General features: G+C 50.8%; 1 protein-coding gene across 6 annotated transcripts in view; it reads left to right on the top strand.

The window, feature by feature from the left end:
- TRIOBP (TRIO and F-actin binding protein) overlaps positions 1-19,874 on the top strand; it is a 40,468-nt gene extending 20,594 nt beyond the window's left edge. For 2 of the 6 annotated variants that reach the window (XM_006118931.4, XM_075937188.2), the window contains 13 exons: positions 4,207-4,263; positions 4,732-4,800; positions 5,180-5,269; positions 6,311-6,420; positions 7,197-7,740; positions 8,551-8,661; positions 13,451-13,598; positions 14,980-15,091; positions 15,640-15,802; positions 16,019-16,132; positions 16,492-16,578; positions 18,099-18,262; positions 19,094-19,874. In XM_006118931.4, coding sequence (XP_006118993.3) covers positions 4,207-4,263; positions 4,732-4,800; positions 5,180-5,269; positions 6,311-6,420; positions 7,197-7,740; positions 8,551-8,661; positions 13,451-13,598; positions 14,980-15,091; positions 15,640-15,802; positions 16,019-16,132; positions 16,492-16,578; positions 18,099-18,260 — 1,767 coding nt within the window. In that variant the 3' untranslated portion in view covers positions 18,261-18,262; positions 19,094-19,874. Of the gene's footprint in view, positions 1-2,591; positions 2,873-4,206; positions 4,264-4,731; positions 4,801-5,179; positions 5,270-6,310; positions 6,421-7,196; positions 7,741-8,550; positions 8,662-13,450; positions 13,599-14,979; positions 15,092-15,639; positions 15,803-16,018; positions 16,133-16,491; positions 16,579-18,098; positions 18,263-19,093 lie in introns of those variants that run through there. The other 4 variants (XM_089781290.1, XM_006118933.4, XM_014571469.3 and 1 more) reach the window with 4 other exon arrangements.
- Positions 19,875-24,494: the final 4,620 nt, after the last annotated feature.

Raw genomic sequence — 24,494 nt, 5'->3', positions numbered from 1 at the left:
ATGTGCACGCACTTGGATCTAGTGCAATTTCAGGGTCCTAAATCACCTAAACTGTGCACCCTGCATGCATTAATGTACACCAATCTCTGCATGGGCCATGTGACTGAGAGGCTGTCTAGATGCTGCCTGGAGATAGCTTACCGCCAGGTCTGGTCTAGGGATGTAAGCAAGTAGTCACCCCGCCCCCACCCTGCTTGTTGCCTCTATCAGAAAGAGGCAGCAAGGGGAGGGGCAGGAGCCGGTGCTGGGGGAAACTGTCTTAAAAGCTGATTCCCTCCAGCACCGGGCAGAGGAGTCGGAGGCACAATTCTCCGTCCTGTCCCCCCCCCCCCCCCCCCGGCGGCTTTTAATACATTTAAAAGGCAGAGCTGCAGCATGGGTTAATTAACCCTGCTGTAGCTCTGCAGTATTTCCCCCACCCCCCCATCGACTAATCAAGTAATAGATGGAAATTCCATCCATTAGCTGATTAAACGCAATTTAACATCCCTAGTCTGGTCCCCGGTGAGCTATCTTTGGATGGGGATCAGGTGCCTCCCCTGGGTAGACAGCAACCAGGTAAGTGGCATGGCTTCCCATTTGCTCCATGCCAGAGTCTTCCTGCTCCTCTCTGCCTCCCGTGCCCAGTGCCCAATCCTTTGTGTTTTTGTCCATCAGCTAACTGGGGTCTTGCTCCCTCTCTGTCTCCCATTTTATTTGCCCCAAACCAGAGAGGGTGCAGAAGGGCCAAAAAGCAATGGTCTGTATTAGGGAAGGGCACATTACAGCCCATGGGCTGAATCTGACCCACCATAATCTTGAGGGCCACCAACATCCCACAGCCCCACACACAACACAAAACAGCTGTCTGCTGGGGCCAGCATGTGTTTCTGTGTGGCTCATGCCCCTCATGGGGTAAGGGTTCTGTGTGCTGCCTGTACCCACAAGCATTGTCCAAGCAGCTCCCATCAGCCAGTTTTTGGCCAATACAAGCTGCAAGGATTGTGCCGGGGATGGGGGCAGCATGCGGAGATGCACACGATGGCCTCAGCAGCCAGCCACTTTGAGCAACATGTGGGGCTGCTGCTGGCAGGGGAGCTGCCCAAGAGTCTACTGGGCTTCTGACCAGGAACTTACCATGGGTAAGCTTCTCCTGGTCAGCGCATGTACCTGGCAACCTACCCCCTTCCACACCACAACTCCCTGCCCTAGGTCACCACACAAACACTCTGCAACCCCGCCCCAGGTCACAATTCCCTCCCAGACTCTGCAACCCTCCCCCAGGCCAGAATCCTCTCCTGCATCCCCATCCCCTGCCCCAGGTCACTATCCAAACACTCCACACTCCTGCCTAAGGTTACAACTCCCTCCCACACCCCCTCCTATCCCGTCCTCTACTCTGAGATTCTCTTAGCACCCAATCTCCATCCCAGACTCCCAAGACCCTACATTAATATCATAGGAAAAATGCAGCCCTTCACCACTTACAAATTCTTGGAGTGGCTCCCCATCCAAAATTATTGCCCACTCCAGTCTGTGCATATACATGCATGCACGCTCGCTTTCTCTTGCTCTGAGTAATCTGGCTGGGCAAGAGTCTGCCATGGCCAGCTGACCAGCATCCCAGTCCTGCGCTGTAGTGTGCTGGCAGACAAACCTGCTGGTTGCTGCGGGGACTGGCTGAATCTGGCAAAACAGGATGGGCCTCTTGCTTGAGGGCCTCTGGCTCATCAGCATGGGGGGTAAGGTCAGGAATGAGGGGAGAGTCTGGACCTTTGAGAGTGGGGCTGTGAGAAGGGACAGGCCTCTCCCCACACATCTGCAGTCTTTGTACCTCTAAACCTGACCCCAGGGTCTGTCATCTCCCTCAGGCATCCCCCTCTGTTGGGTCCTGCCCTCTCCCCCCTCCCGACCTTTCAGCCCCCATGCTGTTAGAATCCTGCCCTTGTGTCCTATCTTCCCACCCTGCCTACCCTATAATTGCTCCTGTTTTCCTTGCCCCCTCCCCATCTCGGATTATGACTTCAGTGACCCTGTATTTCCCCCTCCATTCTTCCACTCGTCTATTGTGTAGGGCTCCCTTCCCCATCTGCATGTCAAGGGCCCCCTTTCTGGCCCATTGCAGCTCCCCCTGTGTTCTAGGATGGTCTAGTCCATGTGGACCAGATTTTCCCTTGTATCCGTTCTTTGAAATGTTTCTTCTCACCCCTCAGGCCCCCAAGCATTGGTCTCTGCTCCTTACCTGCTTGAGGCTTCACCCCCTGGAGCCACCCCTGCTGTACAAACCTGGCAGCTATGTTAAGCAGCTGTTAATGTGCACAGGGTGCCTGCTGGTAGCAGGAGGGGAGTGAGCAGCGCCCTGACACACCCCTTAAGGTGGCAGGGTGTGTTGAGCCACCTCTGCCTACCCTGCTGCCTTGGTTCCAGAGGTGAAGTGGCAGCATGGGTCACCTGGCTGCAGTTTCCAAGTCTCTGCTCCCGTGTGGCATATCCCGTCCCTGCAATTGGACCTTCCCAGCCTGGGGAGACTGTGATAGGATGGGCCTGCAGCTGTAATAACAGGTGGCCCGCCCCTTCAGCCAATAGGCTGGTTGGGCTTGGGGCAGGCCTGAACTCTGTCACTGTAACCTTGGGTGTAACCCAAGAGCTCAGCCCTGGGAGATGAAACAGGAGAAAGCTTCACCCAGTCCGGCTGCGAGAGAGCTGGGCTTATGCGGCCAGTTGGCACCAGGTGGATGTTTCCTGGATTAATCAGAAGCTCTTGGAGCACTAAGTACTCGCCTGTCTCAGCTGCTCCCTCCACTACCTCCTTCCTGGGTGGAGCATGTGGCAGTTAGGGACACTCGGCAGCAGCCTATCCCAGGCTGGCAGACCTGGTACAGAGGCCTCTCAGGTACAGCTCCAATACCTCTTCTCACCAATGCTGGCTGGCTAAGTTTAGTTACTGGGGCTTGAATGAACGGGTGCGGGGGGCATCTATGGGTGGTGGTAACTGGGCTAGTGAAAACAGCCACTGAGCCACATTCGTCCCTGATGTCGCTCCCCTGAAGTCCCCGGTGCTAAAGGTGCGATGGAGTTGGCCCACCTGGCTTAGGAAAGCCAGGAAAAGCAGTTACCCTGCAGCTCCAGCCCTAACATGAGAGGCAGAACTGGTTGCGCTGCAGCAGCAGGGTGAGGTTTGGAGGGGGTGGCACCTCCTCTCCCCTGGGTGTCAGTGCTGTGGAATAATGCTGTGGAATAGCATTTGCACATGCTGTGTAGGGTGGGGAGGCTGGGGGAGCAGTCAGGAAGTGTGTGTGGGGGGGGGGGGGGGCGTTCCGTGGCCCAGAAACAACCGTCTGCATTTCAGAAAGAGGAGTTTGTTCCTGGAGTCGAGCACTGGCTCTGACTTGCCCTGTGGTCGTGAGCAAGCCTTGGGCAAGTTATTTTAACATTGCGTGTTTCCCCGTCTGCTAAACAGCGCTGATACTTACCTCGTGCACAGTCTGGGCAGTAGTGTGGTTCCTGCCTTTATTCAGTGATCCGCGGTTGGTGGCAAAGCCTGGCCCGAGGGCTTGTGGGCAGTGCTGGATTTGGAATGGGTTTTGCTAGGTTTGTGACCAAACTCCTTTCCAAACCGAGCCCAGTCAGAGGCCATGCAAGAATTTTTTTTTCCTCCCTCCCCATCTTAAAAAATCCTGAATAAATGTCCACAAAGCATCTCGTGGAAACTTCCCTGAGCCTGCCTACCTTATTTACTTCAACCCATCCTATAATATAATATAATATAATTAATTATAATTATTGGAATGCCTGCCAGTGTTCCCTTTAAGCTGAGTGCTTAGGTGTCCACCCAGGAGAGATTCACATGCTGCCCAGCTGATCAGTCGAGTGCCCACAGCCAGCAGCATGTTTCTGCTGGTGGTGCATGTCCATATATACCTTGGTGCATGTAATAAAATTTATTCTGCACATGGATGGAAAAAATTAGAGAGAACATTGTCTACCGTTCACTATATGGGGACCCATCTCCTCTTTTATTTGGTACTAAAGCCACATGGGTTTGGAGAGAGGGATGGTGGACTGTCCTGGCTTGCTCATGTTTGTACCATGGGGATCCATTTTTCCCCCCCTCCTCCATAGGTCCATGCTAGACCTGGAGTTGTGGAATCTATGTCATTCCTGACCATCAAACTATTGAGTTTCAAGATGAGTTGTTAACCCCCTCCCCTGTCTATCTCTCCCCAGCCGGATCTCCTCAATTTCAAGAAGGGGTGGATGTCCATACTGGATGAGCTGGGAGAGGTAAGGTGGATGTTAGGCTCATAATACCCAGAGGGGTCTCTCCTCACCAGTCCCTATCAAAGACCCCTGTATGCCCAGAAGCTTGCTTCTCCATTGACCGAGTCCCTGTCTGGGAAAACCTGGCGAAGAGCTGCAGATTTAGGCACTCCCATTGTGGCCAAGCTCTGCCAAAGAGATTCTCTGGCTCAGGTGCCTCATTTGTTGTGTGCAGTCCAGTCGCCATCACACTGTCCATCAGACTCCTCTGGATGCTCCTCTCCCAGCTGATTGACAGAAACAGGGGAGGAGGCATCTTTGAGGGAGGAAGGGAGCAGTCAGACTTGGAAGCTGCCCTCTGAGCAAAAGGGGTGGACGGTCAGGAAGCAGAATACCCTCCCCCGTTCAACATGTTTCCTTGGTAAACTAGTCTGTTCGCTCCCCTCTCCCCCCCCCCCGTCTCTCCTGTCCCCTTCGCTGTTCTGTCCACAGTGGAAGAAACACTGGTTTGTGCTGACGGACTCAAGCCTGAGATATTACAGGGACTCCAACGCTGAGGAGGTAAGAATAGGATGTGCACCTTGATCTGTGGGTTCTTTCCCTGGGGTGTTGTGGGGGGACCCTTGGAGCTGCATTGCTTCCTTCCAGAGGGGAGGGTGCTTTACTCCTGGTGGAATGGGACTGCAGTAGGGTGGCAAAGCTGCTTTAGATAGCTTAGTGGCCACCTCTGGGTGCCTGGGTCTGAAAAGGCACCAAGACAAACGAAGACTAGAACGTGGGACTTCAGCTCCAGCAAAGCTGGGAAAGATGCTCTGTGGGGCCATAGTCTGAACGTGAAGCACAGAGACGCTTTCAGGCTTCCACCTGGGGTACAGGTGGCATAGAGGAAACGGCAAGGGGCTTGCTCAGAGACTCACGGGTGGTCTGGGGCTTCTTTCAGGCTGATGACCTGGATGGGGAGATTGACCTGCGCTCCTGCACAGACGTGACGGAATATGCCGTGCAACGCAACTATGGCTTTCAGATACACGTGAGTACCTGCAGCCATGCAAACTTATGCTGGGCTCCTGTTGGAGCTTGTGAGTTAAACAGAGTCAGGGCTTGTCGGGTCTTGTATGGGAGACCTCCAAGGATATCCAGGTCTGCAGGATGTAGCTAATGCTTGTCCATCTCTAGTGAATGCTGTCCTCCAGGTGGATGTGAGGAGCTGCCAGGCTACTACAGGGTGTGCTGCTCTCAGAGGCGATGACCATCCCGGACCCTGAGTGCTTGTGACCCTGTGGCAATTTTTGCAAGCACAGGAGTGTTAACCCAAAAGACCCAGGCTAATTCCAACGTGGATAACTAGATTTTTGCCTCCTTTGTGCAGTTTTAGTGGAACAGCTAGAAATGGAGTTTTTCTTCAGTCGTTTTCTGTCCTGAACTTCTGGGTACTCTTGCCCTGTGCTATTATCAGTACACCTGCTACCAAGAGTGTCAGCTTGTGACCAATGTCACAGCATGCCAGCTACTTATTCCACTGATTGTAATCCTCTGCTACCTTGTATATTCTCACCACCAGCACCAACACCAGCTCTGATCCACCTGGTGTATCTCATAATGTACTTAGTCCCTGCCCTGAAAGTCTTACAATTGGTCATGTTCTCTGTACCGTACTTGGCACAATGGGGGCAAGACTTCTAGGAGCTGCTGTAATACAAGTCATTCATTTCTGTGGGCAGGAGTTGAGCTGTGTGCGTGTAGCTTAGTTCTGAAGTGATACAGGGATGCTTGGGGTTAGAACAGGGGTGGGGGAACCTCAGGGCTGGGAGCTGAAGGCAGCCCCCAATTTGCCTGGATCCTGGCCCCTGAGGTTCAGGGGGCCTTCTAGCATTGTGACAGGAGAGCAGAGAGGGGCTGTAGAGACCCTGTTGGTGGCTGTTCTCCAACTCTGGAAGGCAGGTTTCTCCCAGCTCCACTTGGAGGCACGCCCTGTGAGTGGGTATTTCCCCTCTTCCAGGCTGTAGCCTGCTATGTTGTGCTATGTCAGCAGGGAGGGTGGGCTGAGCCCCCTTTGACATCTCCCTTTCAGACAAAGGACTCCACCTTCACCCTGTCAGCAATGACCTCTGGGATCCGGCGGAACTGGATCGAGGCGCTGAGGAAGAACGTGCGCCCAGCCACTGCACCAGATGTCACAAAGTAAGTACATCTGGAAACATCCTCCTCCCCCTCCCCGCCACCCAGGTGGCTCGGGCCACCCTCTGTGTCAGCATGTTGGCCACAAGCAGGCAGTCCCTCCTGGAATGGGAGAAGTGGTCTTGTCTTCCCACTCCCACCTGGGCATGGGAGGAGCTTCTTTGCCAGTCATGTTTGCTTGCAACAGTGATACACATGAGGGTATCCTGGGGGCATGCAGTCTGACCGTGTCAGTGGGTGAGTGTGGGAGGACGAACTTGGGGGTGTGGTACTCAGGGCCCTGCTGGGTGACTTAAAAGCAGATCCTTTGAAGAGTATGGGGGCGATGGTTGGCTGCTTCCCAGTGTCCCAGTCCCTGGACCAGCTTTATGTCGTATAAGAGAGTCTGAAGAAACAGGCAACACAGAGCTTGAATTTGCCTTTCTCCTTGCACACCAAAGGGGACCAGGGAGAGTCCCATTAGGGCAAAGGGGGGCACTCGAGTGCACAGCTGGTGGGCTCTGTTCTAAAGACTGGCACTCAAGCTCTGATCAAAATGCATGTTGCTAGAACTGGGCCTGGTTCTGCCCTCTCTACAAGAAGTCTGTTCCTGTCACAAAGCCACTGGGAAGTTTGGCTTGACAGGCTGGCCATGCTTGGGATGTTCCTCGGACTGGAATAAGCCAGGGGTGTGGCCAGAGGTCAGGTTTGCAGGGCCTTGGCAGGAGCATTGTGTGAGTTGTTGGCACAGTGCCTGCCGGCGCTGCGTGTCTCTCATGCCTTCGTGCTCTGATTCTCAGGCTGTCTGACTGCAATAAGGAAAACTCCTTCCGCAGCTGCGTGTCCCAGAAAGGCTCCCTCCGATCAGAGGAGCAATGGCCAGGCTTGGGGTCGGAGGTTATCTCCAAGGGCGGTAACCGGAAGGCAGATGGGCCGCGCCACGTCTTTGACTACGTGGAGCTGTCTCCCTTGAATCAGGGGTCCCCACAACGGACAAGAGGCAGTTTGAAGGGGATCTCTGACCGAGCCACCAAGCAGGAGGACCTGGAACGGGACCAGGCTCTGCGCTTTGAGGAAAGGAGGAAGTGGTTTGAGGCTCCTGACCCTGGGGTCCTGCAGGGTGACAGTCCAGCAGGGGCCCTCTCTTGGAAGGCGTGCGAGCAGGAGCCACTGGGGCCTGCCCTGTCCGAGGACCAGCGCAGTCGACTGAATGAAGAAATTGAGAAGAAGTGGCTGGAGCTGGAACGGCTGCCCCTGAAGGAGTCTAAGCGCATTCCCCTGACGACGCTGCTGAACCAGAGCAAGGGGGGCCATGGTGACACAAGGGAGGCTTTGGAGAAAGAGGTAAGAGCTGTCTGGTTTTGAGGCCTCACTTCCTCCTACCTAGGTTGTGAGATGGTGTCTCCCCCTTATTCCCAGACTTTAAGCCAGGGCCTCTGCAGAGGAGTTGGCTGAAGTGCCGGGGACACAGGAAGCCCCTTGTTACGCCAACTGCTCCCATCTCCAGCCCTCTGTGGGAAGGGAAAGCAGCCCCATTTGCCACCACTGGATCAGAAGAACTCCTGCTTCTACAGCAGGTTGATACACCCTTCCTTGAGACCCACATTTGAGGAGCATTTTATCCACATATCCAAGACCCCAGGCCAAGCTCAATATACACTTTTGCAATGCTATTGGCTTAACTGGAGTTGAGCCTGTTTATGCTGGGGATGCCCAGTCCTCTTGTCCTGCCCCTCCAAAGAGGAGGTTAACCTGATGAACTAAGCTGCGGCAGCAGTAAGTGTGTTGCTAGTGATGGCCGTGAACCGCTTGTGCCCGATGCTACCAGCATGTTGCCTTTAGAGTAGGGATGGGCAAGATACAGCCTATGGGCCCTGCCTCTTCTGGGGGGGGTGGTCTCCTGGCAAAAATTATTGCCCACCCCACTCTAGAGGACAGCATGGCTCACACTTAGCTGCCCATTTGCTGGGTTTGTCCCACCGGATGCCCACTCCTTTCCCTGGATAAAGGAGTGCCCATAAAGTGTCACCTTTGACTGGCCTCGCCCCCAAGCTTCTGGCTGAGACTCCTCTGGCTGAGATACAGGTGGCTAATTCCAAATCGGAGCTTTTTCTCTCATGGCGGAGTCAATGTTGTTCTGCTTTCCTGGTGCAGGTCCAGACCCTGAGGGAACAACTGGAGTCGTGGCGTGCCCGGAGCGAGAGCCTTCGTGACACAGGAAAGTCCTCTGGAGATGTCCCTTTGCCCCAGGGCTTCATTTCCCAGGTGAGGGGTAGTGGTGCCAGCAATGGGCCAGAAACCTTACTTTGTCTTGGAGTTTAGGGCTGTGTTGCTTGAAGGGTTAAGTCTCCCCACATGTTAATGCTAGGGAGACTGGCTTGGCTTGGCTCGGCCATCCACCTACCACCCCCTCCCCTCCCCTCCCCCCCACCCACTGGGGGAATGGGCAGGTTTAGATGTATTAAGATTCCCATATGAAGAAGCAAAATTGATGAGAGGTCCCAGGCATGTTACAGATAAATACATGGAGGATAGGTCCATCATCCCTGCTAATAGCTGTTGGTGTCTCTAGTCTTTGTTTGCCAACCAGCTAGGAATAGGAGACAGGTTGGATCACATGACCTATTGGGCACCTGGTATTGGCCACTGTTGGCAGACAGGATACTGGGCTGGATGGACCCTTGGTCTGACCCAGTATGGCCGTTCTTATGCATAGTTTGAGGCATGGTTACGCCATAAAAGTGTTCAAGGACATAGGTTTGAGCAGAGTCCTTGCCAACTTGGTTCCATTTAAGTTATTAGGCTGCCCTGTGTATCGCTCGAGCCAGGAGGTACCATGTTGTAGCAGGGTCCTGCTTGGCTGTAGTGTAGATAGTTGTTCAGTCTCTTAAATAGTGGGTGGTTTGGTTCAAACTCATGAATTATTCTCTCCTTTATGAGCTGTAACTGTCTCTGGGTGTTTTCTGAGTTTGCAACTCTTGTTGGCCACAGATCATTGTTTCTGGCCAATGGGAGGTGGTAAGAATCAGGACACAACTTCCCACAGCTCCATTGGCTGGGAACAGTGATCTTCTGCCAATGGGATCAGCAGGCAGCTGTATTTATGGATGCATAGGTAAATATAGCCTCACCAGAGGCTAATCCTGGCCAACTGTCAGGCCCACAGGCCACTTATAGACACCCTGTTCTAGACCATCTCTGGAGATTTTAGACAATGACGGAGATTCCACAACCTCGCTAGGCAATTTATTCTAGTACTTAACCTTGACAGGAAGATTTTCCTAATATCCAACCTAAACCATCCTTGCTGCAATTTAAGCCCGTTGCTGCTTGTCCTATTCTTAGGGGTTAATGAGAACGCTTTTTTTTTCTCCCTCCCTCCTCATAACAAACTTTTAAGTACTTGAAAACTGTTATCATGCCCCTTTGAGTTGTCTCTTCTCCAGACTAAACAAATTCAGTTCTTCATAACTGGCTGGATAACAATTCTCAGAGAGTAGTTATTAACAGTTCACAGTCATGCTGGAAGGGCATAACAAGTAGCGTTCTGCAGGGGTCTGTTTTGGGACCAGTTCTGTTCAATATCTTCATCAACAGAGAATATGTGTATTAAGTTTGCAGATGATAACCCCTCCCAGCTTGGTGAAACTGCTTTGGAAGATAGGATCATAATTCAGAATGGATCTGGACAAACTGGAGACATGGTCTGAAGTAAATAGGATGAAGTATAATAAGGACAAATGCAAAGTACTCCACGTAGGAAGGAACAATCCATTTCACACATACGGAATGGGAAGTGACTGTCTAGGAAGGAGCACTGCAGAAAAGGATCTAGGGGTCATAGTGGACCACAGGCTAAATATGAGTCAACAGTGTGACACTTGCAAAAAAGGCAAACATGATTCTGGGATGCATTAACAGGAGTGTTGTGAGCAAGACACGAGAAGTCATTCTTCCGCTCTACTCTGCGCTGGTTAGGGCTCAGTCAGAGTAATGTGTCCAGTTCTAGGTACCACATTTCAAGAAAGATGTAGGAGAAGGTCCAGAGAAAAGCAACAAAAATGATTAAAGAGCTAGAAAACATGAACTATGAGGCAAGGCTGAAGGAATTTGGCTTCTTTAGTTTGGAAAAGAGAAGACTGAGAGGGGACATGATAGCGGTTTTCAGGTATCTAAAAGGGTGTCACAGGAAGAGGGGGCGGGAATTGTTCTCCTTGGCCTCTGATAAGACAAGAAGCAATGGACTTAATCTGTAGCAAGGGAGGTTTAGGTTGGACATTAGGAAAAACCTAGGTCAGGTTTGTTAAGCACTAGAATAAATTACCTAGGGAGGTTGTGGAACCTCCATCACTGGAGATATTTAAGAGCAGGTTAGACAGACACCTGTCAGGGATGATCTAGACCAGCGGTCCCCAACGCAGTACCCGTGGGCGCCATGGCACCCGCCAGGCCATTTCTGTGCGCCCGCCGAGTGATCGGGGCCGGCCCCACCCCCGGCGTGTAGGCGGTGTCAGCCCCTGGGCGCGCAGCTTATGGGTGTCCCTGCCCCCGGGTGCACAGCGCAAGGGCTGTGCTGGCCCCTGGGCATGTGGCACAGGAGTGGTGCCAGCCCCAGGTGCGCGGTGCATGGGCGCTACCAGCTCCTGGGTGTGCGGCGTATGGGTGTCCCCGCCCCTGGGCATGCGGCACAGGAGTGGCGCCAGACCCGGGGCTTGCAGCACATCAGCTGTTCCAGCCCCAGGTGGGCGGCATATGGGTGTCCCCGCCTCAGGCATGTGGCACAGGAGCAGCACCAGCCCCGGCAGTGCAACATATGGGTGGCCCTGCCCCCGGGCACATGTGTGGCCCCACCCCCAGGCGCCCGGCAGCCCCAAAAGTTTTGGAACCACTGATCTAGACAGTGCTTGGTCCTGCCATGAGGGCAGGGGACTGGATTTGATGATCTCTTCAGGGCCCTTCCAGTTCAAGTATTCTGTGACTCAATCTTCCTGATCGGTCACATTTTCCAGACCTTTAATCATTTTTGTTCTCTGGACTTCCTCAGATTTGTCCACATCTCTCTCCTGAAATGTGGTGCCCAGAACTGGACACAATACTCTACTTGAGGCCTAATCCGTGTAGAGTAAAGCAGAAGAATTACTTCTCGTTTTTCTTGCTTACAACATTCCTGCTAATACACCCTAGCCTAGAATGATGTTTGTGATTTTGTTGCACACAAAAAAAGTGTTAACTGTTTGGCTCACATTTACCTTGTGATCCACTATGACCCTCAGATTCCTTTCTGTAGAATGACATCCTAGGCAGTCATCTCTCATATTGCACATGTGTAACTGAGCCTTCCTAAGTGCAGTACTTTGCATTTGTCCTTATTGAATTTCATCCTGTTCACTTCAGACCATTTTCCAGATGATTTTAATTCTATCCTCCAAAGCACTTGCAACCCCTCCCAGCTTGGTATCATCTTCAAACTTTATAATTGTATTCTGTGCTGCTATGAAATCATTAATGAAAATATTGAACCGACCTGGGTCCAGAATTCATTCTGTGCTGCTCAGAATCTGTCCCTAATTTTATCATACTAATGTGGCGCCAGTTAGGCATGTAAAGAAAATGAATAGAATCTTTCCAAGTGACCTACTCCAGTACCTTCCTTATTAGCAGCTAAAGGCATAATCACCAAGTCACTGAATTATTGCAAGTGATCTGTTAGCTCTGCCACTGAGGGAGCCCATCTACCTTAACTAATACAGCTTGTTAGAAGCAGTCCTGTGAGGCTGATAAACATTATAAGCCACAGTTCACATGATGCAAAGAGCCTTAATCAACTTCCCTAATCAGCCCTTGATGAGACATTTTGTAATTTCTGGGTCCAAACTGCCCCTCTAAAGGATGGCTTTGTCTCCTTCCCATTAACCTGTCTGTTTGATAGACAATTTCTGGGCAAATTGCAGGGGACACACATTTTGTCCCTTTGAGGATCAAATTAATAACTTTCCTGGAGCCAATGGATTGTGTAACTCAAAGTGGATCAAATAGCAGCTGCCCTTGCTCTAGTACCAGCTGCAAACTACAGGTCTCAGGATGCAGTGCTGTATCTTAATGTGAGCAGCGTTTCCCAAAGTGTGATCTGGGTTTAGGGAGTGCAAGGGGCAGCAGGAAAAGGACTGCGGGGCTGGGGGAGGAGAAGCAGCCTGGCCTCTTGGCTGTCCACTGAGACTCTGAAGGACCCTTTTGAATGAAATTCTCTAGCTGTTATGGTTTCAAAGGAAACCTTAAAAATAACCATGCTGAAATGATGCAGCGACATTGCCTGAATTTGCATAAAGCCTGGAGCAGTAGCTCAGAGTTACTTAACTTAATTTCAGTGAGTACCAACTCCTGTGCCAATGAGGATATTTTGAAAGTCTGTGTTCATCTCTTTGCACCTCAAACCTGGGGGTGCAGAGAGTATCCTATTATGAATGTCTGCTCATCTGTGTTGAGTATCCACTCTTCGGGGAGGGCCTTTAGCAGCAGATGGCTGCATTGAAAGAGGCTGCAGTTGGTTTCCTTTTTCTTCGAGACAGCTTAGCTTTCAATAGTTGGGGGAATGTTGCATCAACCTGCCCAGCTTTAAGACTAAAGGCATCAGGCAGTGTGGCCTAATGTAGAGAACCCTGAATTGAGACTTGGAGGTCAAGGCTCTGTTTCCTGCTCTGCAACTCATCTGCTGGGTGACCTTGGGAAAGTCACCTCTCCTGTCTGTGCCTCAGTTTCCCCATATGAGAAACCGGGGATGATGCTTTAAACAAGCACTTTTTAAGATCTAAGAATGAAGAGCCTTATTTAACGTCTTTTTAAGAACACGAAGATATCTCACTCCCACCCTGTTTTGAGAGTGTATTATCCTGGTGCGTCCTCTCTGGTACAGTATTGGTAGTTGGCCTGAACGGTGCTTGCTGCTGTTATGCATAGCAAATGCCAGCCCAGTCCTACAGTATCTTACTACATCTCTCTGTGTCTCGGTCCTAGTCCCCTTCACCTGTTTTTCTTACTCCCCTCTTCCGCATGGCAGGAGGCATGTGAGCGCAGCTTGGCGGAGATGGAATCTCTTCACCAGAAGGTCATGTCAGAGCTCCAGCGGCACCATCAGTGGGAGCTGGAGCGGCTGCGGCAGGAGAAGGAGCGACTCCTGGCTGAGGAGGCAGCAGCTACGGCCGCAGGTAAGCATGAGAGCCCAAGTGCCTCTAGACATAGGGGAGATGGGATTCTTGGTGGACAGAGTGGCCATTTCTCCTCTTTCAAACTTTCCTTGGAGTCTGCTTGCCTCTTCCCTTGGAATCCCTGAGCCCTCCCGTTCCCGGAATGTCTCTTGGGTCTCTGTTTTGGAACTCATTCTAGCAGTGCTCCTCCAAAGCACTGAGCATCTTTGGCTCCTGTTGACCTTAGGAGGTAGCAGCCTCGCTGGGACCAGTCCACATGTATAAAGCACAAGATTGCCTTCCTGCAGCACTACGGCTCTGTGGTCCAATAGATAAGGCATTGCTCTGGGAGTTGGAGTGACCTAGGTTCTAGTCCCAGGTCTGCCACTCACCTGCTAGCTGACTTTGGCAAGTCACTTCCCTTCTATACTTTTGGTCCTCCCCTGACTTTATAAATCCTTTGGTAGGGACTATCTGTGTATGTACAGCACCTACATCTTGGCTGAAGCTTCTCTTTCATTGTAGCAGTCATCTCTGTGTCTTACTGCAGCCCTTCCCCTTTAGACTCTGCAAGGGGCTGGGGGCTGGCTGAGATCCAAATCTGAATGAATGAGAACTTTGAAAAGACACATGGGTGAGAAACGCTGTGATGAATATTTCTCACCCCCACCCCCATCTGTCATGTTCTTTGAGGCCTCCTTGGCCCCAAAGCTCCAAGAAGCCTGTGCTGTGTATATGCCCCCGTGCTGCTAACTCTCTCTCTGAATAGGCTGCTGCATCCCTTCAATGGGCTCAGAATAAGTCTGGGAAAACACCATATCTAGGGAGGTGGGTATGGGAAGGGAGGTGGTGAATGCGTAGCTTCACTAGCAGGGACCAGCAAGACAGTTACAATGTCCTTCACTTGTTAGCCGAATACATGGTCACGTGGCTGAGTATTCCAGGCACGTATGAGGCAGGGTTTCTCTCCTTCTGTCTATAAACCCAGCCACCTGGATGGGAGATGTTATTGCATTTATAAAAAGCAAGACCTGTGCCCCAGAAGCCCTTTTCTCTATGCCCTCTTCCCCGCCCCCTCCTCCCCTCACTTGCACACACATGTTGGGAGTTGGCCTTAACCTCCACGGAGGAAAGGGAATCTCTGCACTGCCACAGGAAGCTTCTGGCTGCAGTATCGCTCGGGAGCAGTATACGGGCTGCCTGCTGTGGCTTGGGATGGTAGGAGTTGGTGTGGAGCAGATGCCTGGGACAGAATGGAGGAAGAAGGAAACTTGAAGCTGTGGTTGGTGGGAACGAGGGCTCAAGATCTGCCTCTCTTCTCCCACACCCTCGGTGCTGAGCTGGAGCGTGACACAGTCTTTCAGGACACTTACTCCACATTTCCTCTTCTCCCACTCACTAGCAATCGAAGCGCTGAAGAAAGTGCACAAGGAGGAGCTGAACAAGGAGGTGGGCAGGACACGCCATGTCCAGCTGGGCGGGTCAGGTTCAGAGGCTCTCCGGAGACAGCACCAGTAAGGAGTCTCTACACAGTCCCTTCTGCCCTGTCCAAGTTCCATGCATGTTAGGGTGCTTTTTAGACAGCACTTGCTCAGTGGAGCAAGGGGCAGGGTGTGATCCCCTTCAACATTGGGCTGAAAGGTGGATTTTTATATTCTAATCCACTAAACCTTCCAGCTAGGCTAGAAGCCAATGCTGGCTGCCTCCGGGGAAGGGGCCACTGAATGGGCACAATGGCCTGAGCTGCTAACCATGAGAGCAGAACATCACCTCCCTCTAATGGAGAGCTCAGGGAGGAACCAACAAGCAACTGTGTTTCCTTCCTTCTCCCTTCGAATTTTTTGCTTCTTTCCTCTCCCAGCTTCAGCGGGCCCCTTCCTCTGATTACTAGCTGCTTGGGGAGTGGGGCTTCTGAGTAACAGTGGTGGCATGGGTGTCTCCATGTGAGTGTGGGCAGGGGCAGTGAGTGGTGTCTAGCCAGGGCAGAGGGCAGTGATGGTGAGAGATCAGGCCCCGGAAGGGGACTAGGGGAGCCCTTTCTCTGAAGTCCTGTTCTGGGCAGCAGGTCGGATGTGGACTCTCTGAAGCGGGAGCTGCAGGTTCTCTCGGAGCAGTACTCCCAGAAGTGCCTGGAAATTGGTGACCTCACCCAGAAAGCAGATGAGCGGGAGCAGATGCTGCAGCGCTGCCAGCAGGAGGGGAAGGAGCTGCTCCAGCAGAACCAGGCAAGAGACACACTTACCCAGAGGGCTGAGTCTTATGTACAGCAGGCTGGGAGATCCCAGGGGTATGTTGACCCTGGGGCCAGGAATCCCTTACCAAATAAACTGCTGTCCAAAGCCAAGTAGAAGATGGACCCTGTAAGCTGGAGTTGGGGGAGGGGAATGCTTCTGCCCATGGACACATGCACAGTCCCCTGATGACTCTGCTCTGGTCCCCAGGAGTTGCAGAAGTGTCTATCTGAGGAGATCCAGAGGTTACGGACCTTCATCGCCTCCCAGGGCACGGGGGATGGGGCCTTGCACAACAACGAGAGGAGCTCCTGTGAACTAGAGGTAAAGAGGCCTGCTGGTGCTGCTTGGCCCTCTTCTGCAGCAGGCCCAGCTGCCAGTGGCGTGCACTGGACACCCAACGTTCAACCCGGCTGCCTGCCCTGCAGTACTGGCTCTGTTGGATTTCAAAAGAGCAGCAAGGTGCGCGGTGGACTTGGTTAGTCTGACGCCTTCAGGGGGCACGAACTCGCATGAAGCAGAGGAGCTGATGGCACAGGCTTCCCTCGTGCAGCTTTGCCACTGCATTTCAACTCTAGATCTGCAGCACTTCCTGGCTCTCCCTTCCTCGCTCCCTCCAACACACTGCAATGATAGCGTGCGTCTCAGAGCGGTCCCTGGAGTGTCTCTTCTCCTCCTCACAGGTGCTGCTTCGAGTGAAGGAGAACGAACTCCAGTATTTGAAGAAAGAGGTTCAGTGTCTAAAAGAGGAGCTTCAGATGATGCAAAAGGTACCATTTCCTGAGAGCCATTCTCTCATTTCTGGGGGCTCATTGACTGAGGGGAGGGATGGAAAGACTTCACGAAGTTGGAGCCAAGACCAGGGAAATCATATGGAGCATGAAACCTGAGCGGGAGTGGTTTGGGCCTGTAAGTCGCCCCATCCACCTAGGCCCTCCTCACCATTATTTCCCCATCTCCCTCACTATGGTGTTGCCAGGAGAGAAGATAAAGCTTTCCTGAGAGCCCTAGTGCTCCCTTCCCTGGCCATGCAGTGTAGGTGCTATGTCTGTTTCTGTTTTAACTGTTCTGAGTAAGGTGGCTTTCACCACTTCCTCTCTTAAGAGACTTTCACAACTGAATGGGTCTCACCATAAAGGGAACTCTTCTAAGATCCAGCCAATGTCCCATTGCTCTGAGTCACAGCCCCACTACCCTCCTGGTGACACAGCTGTCTACTCCCCTACTTCCAACTCTGAATCCACACACCGCTTCAGAGGGGTAGCTGACTTAGGGTACGTCTAGACTACAGGGTTTTGTCGACAGAAGTTTTGTCGACAGATACTGTTGACAAAGCTTCTGTCGACAAAGAGCGTCTAGACTACATTCAGTTCTGTCGACAAAGCAAGCTGCTTTGTCGACATAACAGTGTGGATGCAAAGGACAGTTTAGATGCAATAATGCCTTCTGTCGACAGAACTCTGTCGACAAAAGGCGTTATTCCTCGTAAAATGAGGTTTACCAGCGTCGACAAAACCGCTGAGTTCTGTCGACGTTATGTCGACAGTACTCAGTGGTAGTGTAGACGCAGGTTTAGTTTTGTCAACAAAAGTCCACTTTTGTTGACAAAACCCTGTAGTCTAGACACACCCTTAGTCTGTAACTGGAAAAAACTTAAACAACAAATAGTCTAGCAGCACCTTAAAGACTAACAAAACACGTAGATGGTATCACGAGCTTTCGTGGGTACAAGAAAACCCACTTCTTCAGATGAATGGAGTATTAAAATCCAGTTCCAAAATAAATAGGGGACAGGGTGGGGGAAGAAGAAAGGGGGGAAAATAGTGAATTAGAGTGTTCATGTTACATGAAGCTGGTCCCCTATTAATTTTGGAACTGGACTTTTAATACCTCATTCATCTGAAGAAGTGGGTTGTACCCACAAAAGCTCATGATACCATCTACATTAGTTTCTAAGATGCTGCTAGATTATTCATCGTTTAAGTTTTTCCACATATAGCTGAACAGCTTGCAGGAACCTGCCCTTCCGGTCCATAATGGCTTGTCGCTCTATAGCTGCCCAGTCCTCTCATTTCAGCCTCTTCTCCACCTTTCTCTGAACTGCCAGTCTGAGTTGCTCTCCATGGATGCCATGCGTGTCCCATCTTGTAGGGGTCTGTATTGTGCTCCCACTGCTGGCCTGGCTGGCTGAGACTCAAACGCTTAAGTCTTGCTTTCCTCCTGGTGGCGGCTGCCCTCCCCTGGGATGAACACCAGGCACTGGGTGGTGACTCCTCACCTTCCGCTGCAGGATAAGAGATTTGCCTCAGGGAAATACCAGGATGTCTATGTAGAGTTGAACCACATCAAGCTGCGCTCGGAGCGGGAGATTGAGCAGCTGAAGGAGCACCTGCGCCTGGCCATGGCAGCTCTGCAGGAGAAGGAGACGCTGTGTAACAGCATCAGCGAGTAGAGGTGAGCTGCCACGAGCTAGCTGCATTGTACAAGAGCCCACCCACAGCACAGATGAGTGCACTTTATGGACCAGCGCGGGAGGGAGGGGTTTGCAGTTCCTCCAGCACCAGGGAGGAACTCTAGGGCGAGGAAGGACTGGCCTTGTAATGGGATCCTAGGCAAGGGCTCTGTTCTCTGTGTTGCTAGCCCATTAAGTCTGTTCCAAAAGTTCCCATTTAGCCAAACCTTCCCCCTCCACAGAGACTCTGGGCCTCTCCTGACAACGGTACGGTGAAGGCAGAGGAGGGGGATTAAACTGGGAGCCTGTTCCGCTTGCTGGGTCATGTCTGCTCAGCTGTGACTCAGGAGCCAGCGCTGTCATGTGTGGTGCTTGCTGGATCTGATCCAAGGGAAACTTTTTCCCTCCTTTGTGGTTTCTCTTCTTGCTGGGACCGCTCAGCACAAAGGAACCCTCCTGCTCTCTAGGCCCTGCTTGCGCCTACTGGTGGTGCTTGTGGGGTGTGAGAGCAACTTGGTGAGGAGAGGAAGCAGTAACGCCCAAGTGCTGCTCTGTTGCCCCTTTTCTGGTAAGGGGATTGTTGCCTGCACAGCTGCCAAACAGAGGCACCAATGTGCATATGGGAGGGGTCCCTGACCTGTCCCTGCCCACCAGGGGATCTGATTGGCTGTGGGCCCACACTGCTGCAGTACAAGTAGTGCCACTAGCTGGAGTCTCAGAGTATATGACCGTCCCCTGGATTTGACGAAGTCCCAGAGTTCTGGGGCATAGTGGCTCTGAAGTTCTTTAAGCCACTGGTCTTGATTTTTATTTTTTTTTAATTTCCTCCTTAGGTTTGTTTTGCTCCATTCCTCACTTGTGGGGCGGGGGTGGCTGCATCCCATCCATTAACACCCCTTTGAGGAAACCAGCTCCCATGTCTTTCACCAGTCCCCATCCCATGCCTCTGCATATCTGAGCACATCGTTTGGACTGGCTCCTACGTGCACCTTCTTCAGGATTTTATATGTGAAAAGATATATTTTATAGATACGTCACTTTTTTTGTTTGTTTTTTGTTTGTTTTTTGTGGGTGGGGAACATTTTAAATCTACAATATCTTTTAACCAGCAGCTGAAGACAGAAGAAACACGGATGTCGCTCCTGCCTCGAGCACTCTTTGCAGGGTGCATCCATGGGGCCTTGGGGTGGCCCTCTCCCCTTTTACCCCACACCTCCAAACTGCTTTGTGAGCCTGCATGGATGTGCTGGAAGGACCGTGCACCATGAGACACAATGTGGTTAGCCATACGGGAGAATCCGTGTTCTGCACAAGTGCTCCTGGACCTCTGCAAAAAGCAATGTTGGATAGAGCGCATTAAAGCCTTTGGGGACTGTACTCTCACTCTGGGGACTGTATTGAAAGCAGGTTGCTGTACCCATGAACCATGTCTGTCCTAGGGCAAGGCCAGTCCCTTGGAGGTTTTGGAAGAATCTGTCTCTGCTAGCATACTCCCAAGGAGGAGTAGGGGACTCTACCTGTGCCACTGCTGTGTCTGCCGGAGCCAAACAATGAAGGCAGCGGCTGCCCTTCTGCACCATTAATAGTTTAACTTAATAAAATCTTCAGCTATCAGAGGGGAATAGATTATTGTGTCCTCACAGAGCAGAACTGTCCCTCTCCCCAGCACCCTTTAACCTTCATGGGGGGGGGCTCTCCATGCCTACCAAATATGTGGAAGGCTGGGTTGCAGATCATGCCTGGAGGATAGGGCCTCTTCTGCCTTGCCTAGATCTGGCAGAATGCTAGGAACCATTAAAAAAAGGATGGAGAATATCTTCTGGCCTCGATGTAAATCCATGGTACACCCACAACTTGAATACTGTGTACAGATGTGGTCACCTCATCTCAGAACAGATATATTGGCATTGGAAAAGGGCAACAAAATGATTCGGGGTTTGGAACGGGCCCTATATAAAGAGAGATTAAAAAGACTGGGCCTCTTCAGCTTAGGAAAGAGGAGACTAAGGGGGGGATATGCTAGAGGTCTATAAAATCATGACAGGTATCAAAGTGAATAAGGAAAAGTTATTTATTTGTTCTCATAACATAAGAACTAAGGGTCACCAAATGAAATTAATAGGTTTAAAAGGAAGTTTTTCTTCATGAAGCAGAGCCAGCCAGCGGAACTCCTTGCCAGAGGATGTTGTGAAGACCAGGAATTTAACAGGGTTCAAAAAAGAACTAGATAAATTCATGGAGGTTAGGTCCATCAATACTTATTAGCCAGAAAGGGTAAGAATGGGGAATTGGAAATGGATGACAGGAAATAGATCACTTGATGATTACTTGTTCTGATCATTCCCTCTGGGGCATCTGGCATTGGCCACTGTTGGAAGACAGGATACTGGGTTAGCTGGATCTTTGGTCTAACCCAATATGGCTGTTCTTATGGCAAGTGGTGATTAGACTGAGAGCCAGCTACTGGGGAGGGGAAGGGGTAGGTGGGCTTCCTTCACTACCCAACTCTGCTCAGCTGCTAGCCCCCTTGCTTATATCCTGCCTCCAAGCTGGAAAGTGCTGTATGCATTCCTATGGGTGTCCCCAAGTCAGCACAGCTATAGAGGAACAGGTAGGATGGTACATGGGGCAACCATGTCACAATGGATTGTGACTTATTGCTTTGCTTCTGTTTTAGCCCATTCAGCTCCACCTTCTATTCTGGAAATAGCAGCCCACTAAGTGCAGCAGATACTGCTGCCTTAAATGCTGCAGTCAGAAGAGACTATATGGAGGGCAGGGGCTCAGGTGGTTTTTAGGCTCACTAGCACCAGCTGGTGGAAGAACCAGTTTTCACTTTCCTGCAGACATTTCTGCTGCTGGGGCAGCGCCTGTGCTGAGTGCAAGAACAAAACCAGGTAAGAACTTGAACAGTTGTGGGTGTCCTCGATACAGTCACCTGGAAATGGTCTGATTTCCCAGAATGCACCAATTCGAGTGGTTGCTCATGTCCATTCCATGTTAAGTGTGAGCCTGCTAAATTCACTGGTGCCAGAAATTTTCCCTCGGTAGCATCCATAGGGGGCCAGCTCTGGTGCCCTCTGGGGTAGTGTGCATACATCACGGTATAAGGGGCGTCGCTGGCACCCATCACCCTCTTCCTTCTTGCTGCTACTGCCAGTGCTGGTACATCTGCTGCGTCGGCTAGCCTTGTTGCTTCATTCTGAGTTATACCTTTTCCCTGGTAAGATGCTCAAATAATTATCCGTTAGCATGTTAGTTGTTTTTCTTAGCTAGTACCAAATGGGACTCTGTCTCGGGACAGGACATATTTCAACCTCAGGCTGTGAGCCCTGTCATCTGTGCAAGCATGCCAATGAGCAACCCTCACAGTGGTTGGTGTCTGGCCAAGGGGCACGCAAGTGACAAAAGGAGAAGAGCTGAGAACCATGATGGACAGCTTGGCATCTCGGCTGAGGCCTGAATCCCAGACAAACCTGCTAAACGCCACCAGTCTTTGAGGTCCCACAATAAAGACTTGTGCCACCGGGACGGAGCAACTGGTGCCACACAAAGAAGGATGGCCGGGCTATGCTGTCTTAGTTGCCTCTTACCCAAGCAGGAGTTCTTGGCACCAGGACAAAGCCACCACTAGGCATACCATTCACATCTTCAGCACTGAAATGGGTGCCCCTGGTCATGAGGTCGGTGGCCAGCACCTGGATACCTCTGCAATCCCTGGGGGTATGTCTAAACTACGTTCTATTTGCATAGTCCAATCTCACTTTCGAAAGCAGAGCTTTCAAAAGTGAAAGTCTGGATGTGTGGGTTTTTTTTTTTGTTTGTTTGTTTGTTTTTGTTTTTTTTCCAGGAAAAGACCTTTTTTCAAAAAACCATGTAAACCTCCATTTTTAAGAGAGAGTGTTTTTTTGATTTTTTTTTTTTTTAACCCGCATCTAGCCTACTTTCACTTTTGAAATATAACTTAGATAGGGCCACGATAAGGTGGGTGCATAATTGGCTGGATAACCGTAGTCAGAGAGTTGTTGTTAACGGTTCTAAATCCTGCTGGAAAGGGATAACAAGTGGAGTTCCTCAAGGGTCTGTTTTGGGACCTGTACTGTTCAATATCTTCATCAATGATGTAGATATTGGGATAGAGAGTACGCTTATTAAGTTTGCAGATGATACCAAACTGGGTGGGGTTGAGACTTCTTTGGAGGATAGAGACATAATTCAAAATGACCTTAGCAAGTTAGAGAAATGGTCAGAGGTAAACAGGATGAAGTTTAATAAAGAGAAATGCAAAGTGCTCCACTTAGGAAGGAACAATCAGTTCCATACATACAAGATGGGAAGCGACTGTCTAGGAAGGAGCATGGCAGAAAGAGATCTAGGGGTCATAGTGGACCACAAGTTGAATATGAGTCAACAGTGTGATGCTGTTGCAAAAAAAGCAAATATGATTCTAGGTTGTATCAACAGGTGTGTTGTAAGCAAAACTCGTGAAGTCATTCTGCCACTCTACTCTGCACTAGTTAGGCCTCAGCTGGAGTACTGTGTCCAGTTCTGGGCGCCACATTTCAAGAAAGATGTGGAGAAATTGGAAAGGGTACAGAGAAGAGCAACAAGAATGATTAAAGGTTTAGAGAACATGACCTATGAAGCCAGGCTTCATGAACTGGGCTTGTTTAGTTTGGAAAAAAGAAGATTAAGGGGGGACATGATAGCGGTTTTCAAATATCTAAAAGGGTGTCACAAGGAGGAAGGAGAAAATTTGTTCCTCTTGGTTTCTGAGGACAGGACAAGGAGTAATGGGCTTAAAGTGCAGCAGGGGAGGTTTAGATTGGACATTAGGAAAAAATTCCTAACTGTCAGGGTGGTCAAATATTGGAATAAATTGCCAAGGGAGGTGGTGGAATCTCCCTCTCTGGAGATATTTAAGAACAGGTTGGATAGACATCTGTCAGGGATGGTGTAGACGGAGCTTGATCCTGCCTTGAGGGCGGGGGGCTGGACTCGATGACCTCTTGAGGTCCCTTCCAGTCCTATTATTCTATGATTCTATGAAAGGTCTGCTTTTGAACGTGAGATCAGAAGAAGATATGCAAATTCCATTTGCATATCCTCTTTTGAAAATTGAACATAGTCTAGATATAGCCTGGCGGGTTGCCTAGTCTTTGCAGGCTGCCTGGTAGGAATTGGGGACCCCCCAGGCTCATGATGTCTAAAAGTACATCCAGGGAATAGGGCAGAACCTATGGCACCTGGCCACCTTCTCACTGCTGGACAAGGTGAGTATGGATCCCCTTCCCCCAATTCCACAAGATGATGCTATGGCACATCAGGAATTTCTGAAGTCACCTCCAACACTGGACTCCATGCAGAGGAGCTAGAGTTGCCATTGGACACCTTTTGTTTGATGTCCTATGGTCCATGCCAACTGGTATGGTGACTGTCACTACATGAAGGGGTATTAAAAATTACTATTGCTCTTTTAGTAAACCCCCTCCTCCCTGTTCTCCCATTTCTCAAAGGGCTGCCCACAAATACTTTGTGCCAGCAGAGGCCTATGAGTATCCATATACCCATCCAACTCCAAACTCCCTTGTGGTTGAGGCAGTCAATCGGAGGGAGATGCAAAGTCAACCTAGACCCAAAGGCTACATCTACACTGGCGCGTTCTCACGCAAAAACTCTTCCAGAAGAGAGCATCTACACTGGCATATGTGCTTTTGTGCAAGAGCATCCATGCCAGTGTAGACGCTCTCTTGTGCAAGAAAGCTCTGATGACCATTTTAACCATCGGGCTTTCTTGCGCAAGAAATTGATATTGCCTGTCTACACTGGCCTCTTGCACAAGAACAGTTGTGCAAGGGGGCTTATTCCTGAGTGGGAGTGTCAGAGGTCTGGCGCAAGAAGCCCTGATTTAATACATTAGAACGTCAGTTTACTTGCACAAGAACATGCGGCCAGTGTAGACAGGCAGCAAGTTTTTGCGCAAGGGCAGCCGCTTTTGCATGAGATCACGCCAGTGTAGACACAGCCAAAGAGACTGGATTTGTTTAAACACAAGGGCTACGTCTACATTGTCAAGATTTTGCACAAAAGCAATTGCTTTTGCGCAAAATCTTGCCACCTGTCTACACTGGCGGGGAGTTCTTGCGCAAGAATACTGACATTCTAATGTGTGAAATCAGTGCTTCTTGTGCAAGAACTATGACGCTCCCGCTCCAGGATAAACCCTCTTGCGCA

Source organism: Pelodiscus sinensis, chromosome 1 (assembly GCF_052426305.1).
Source record: "Pelodiscus sinensis isolate ZL-2025 chromosome 1, ASM5242630v1, whole genome shotgun sequence".
NCBI lineage: Eukaryota > Metazoa > Chordata > Testudines > Trionychidae > Pelodiscus > Pelodiscus sinensis.
The sequence above is the reverse complement of the archived record's forward strand: the minus strand, read 5'-3'. Positions and strand labels throughout refer to the sequence as shown.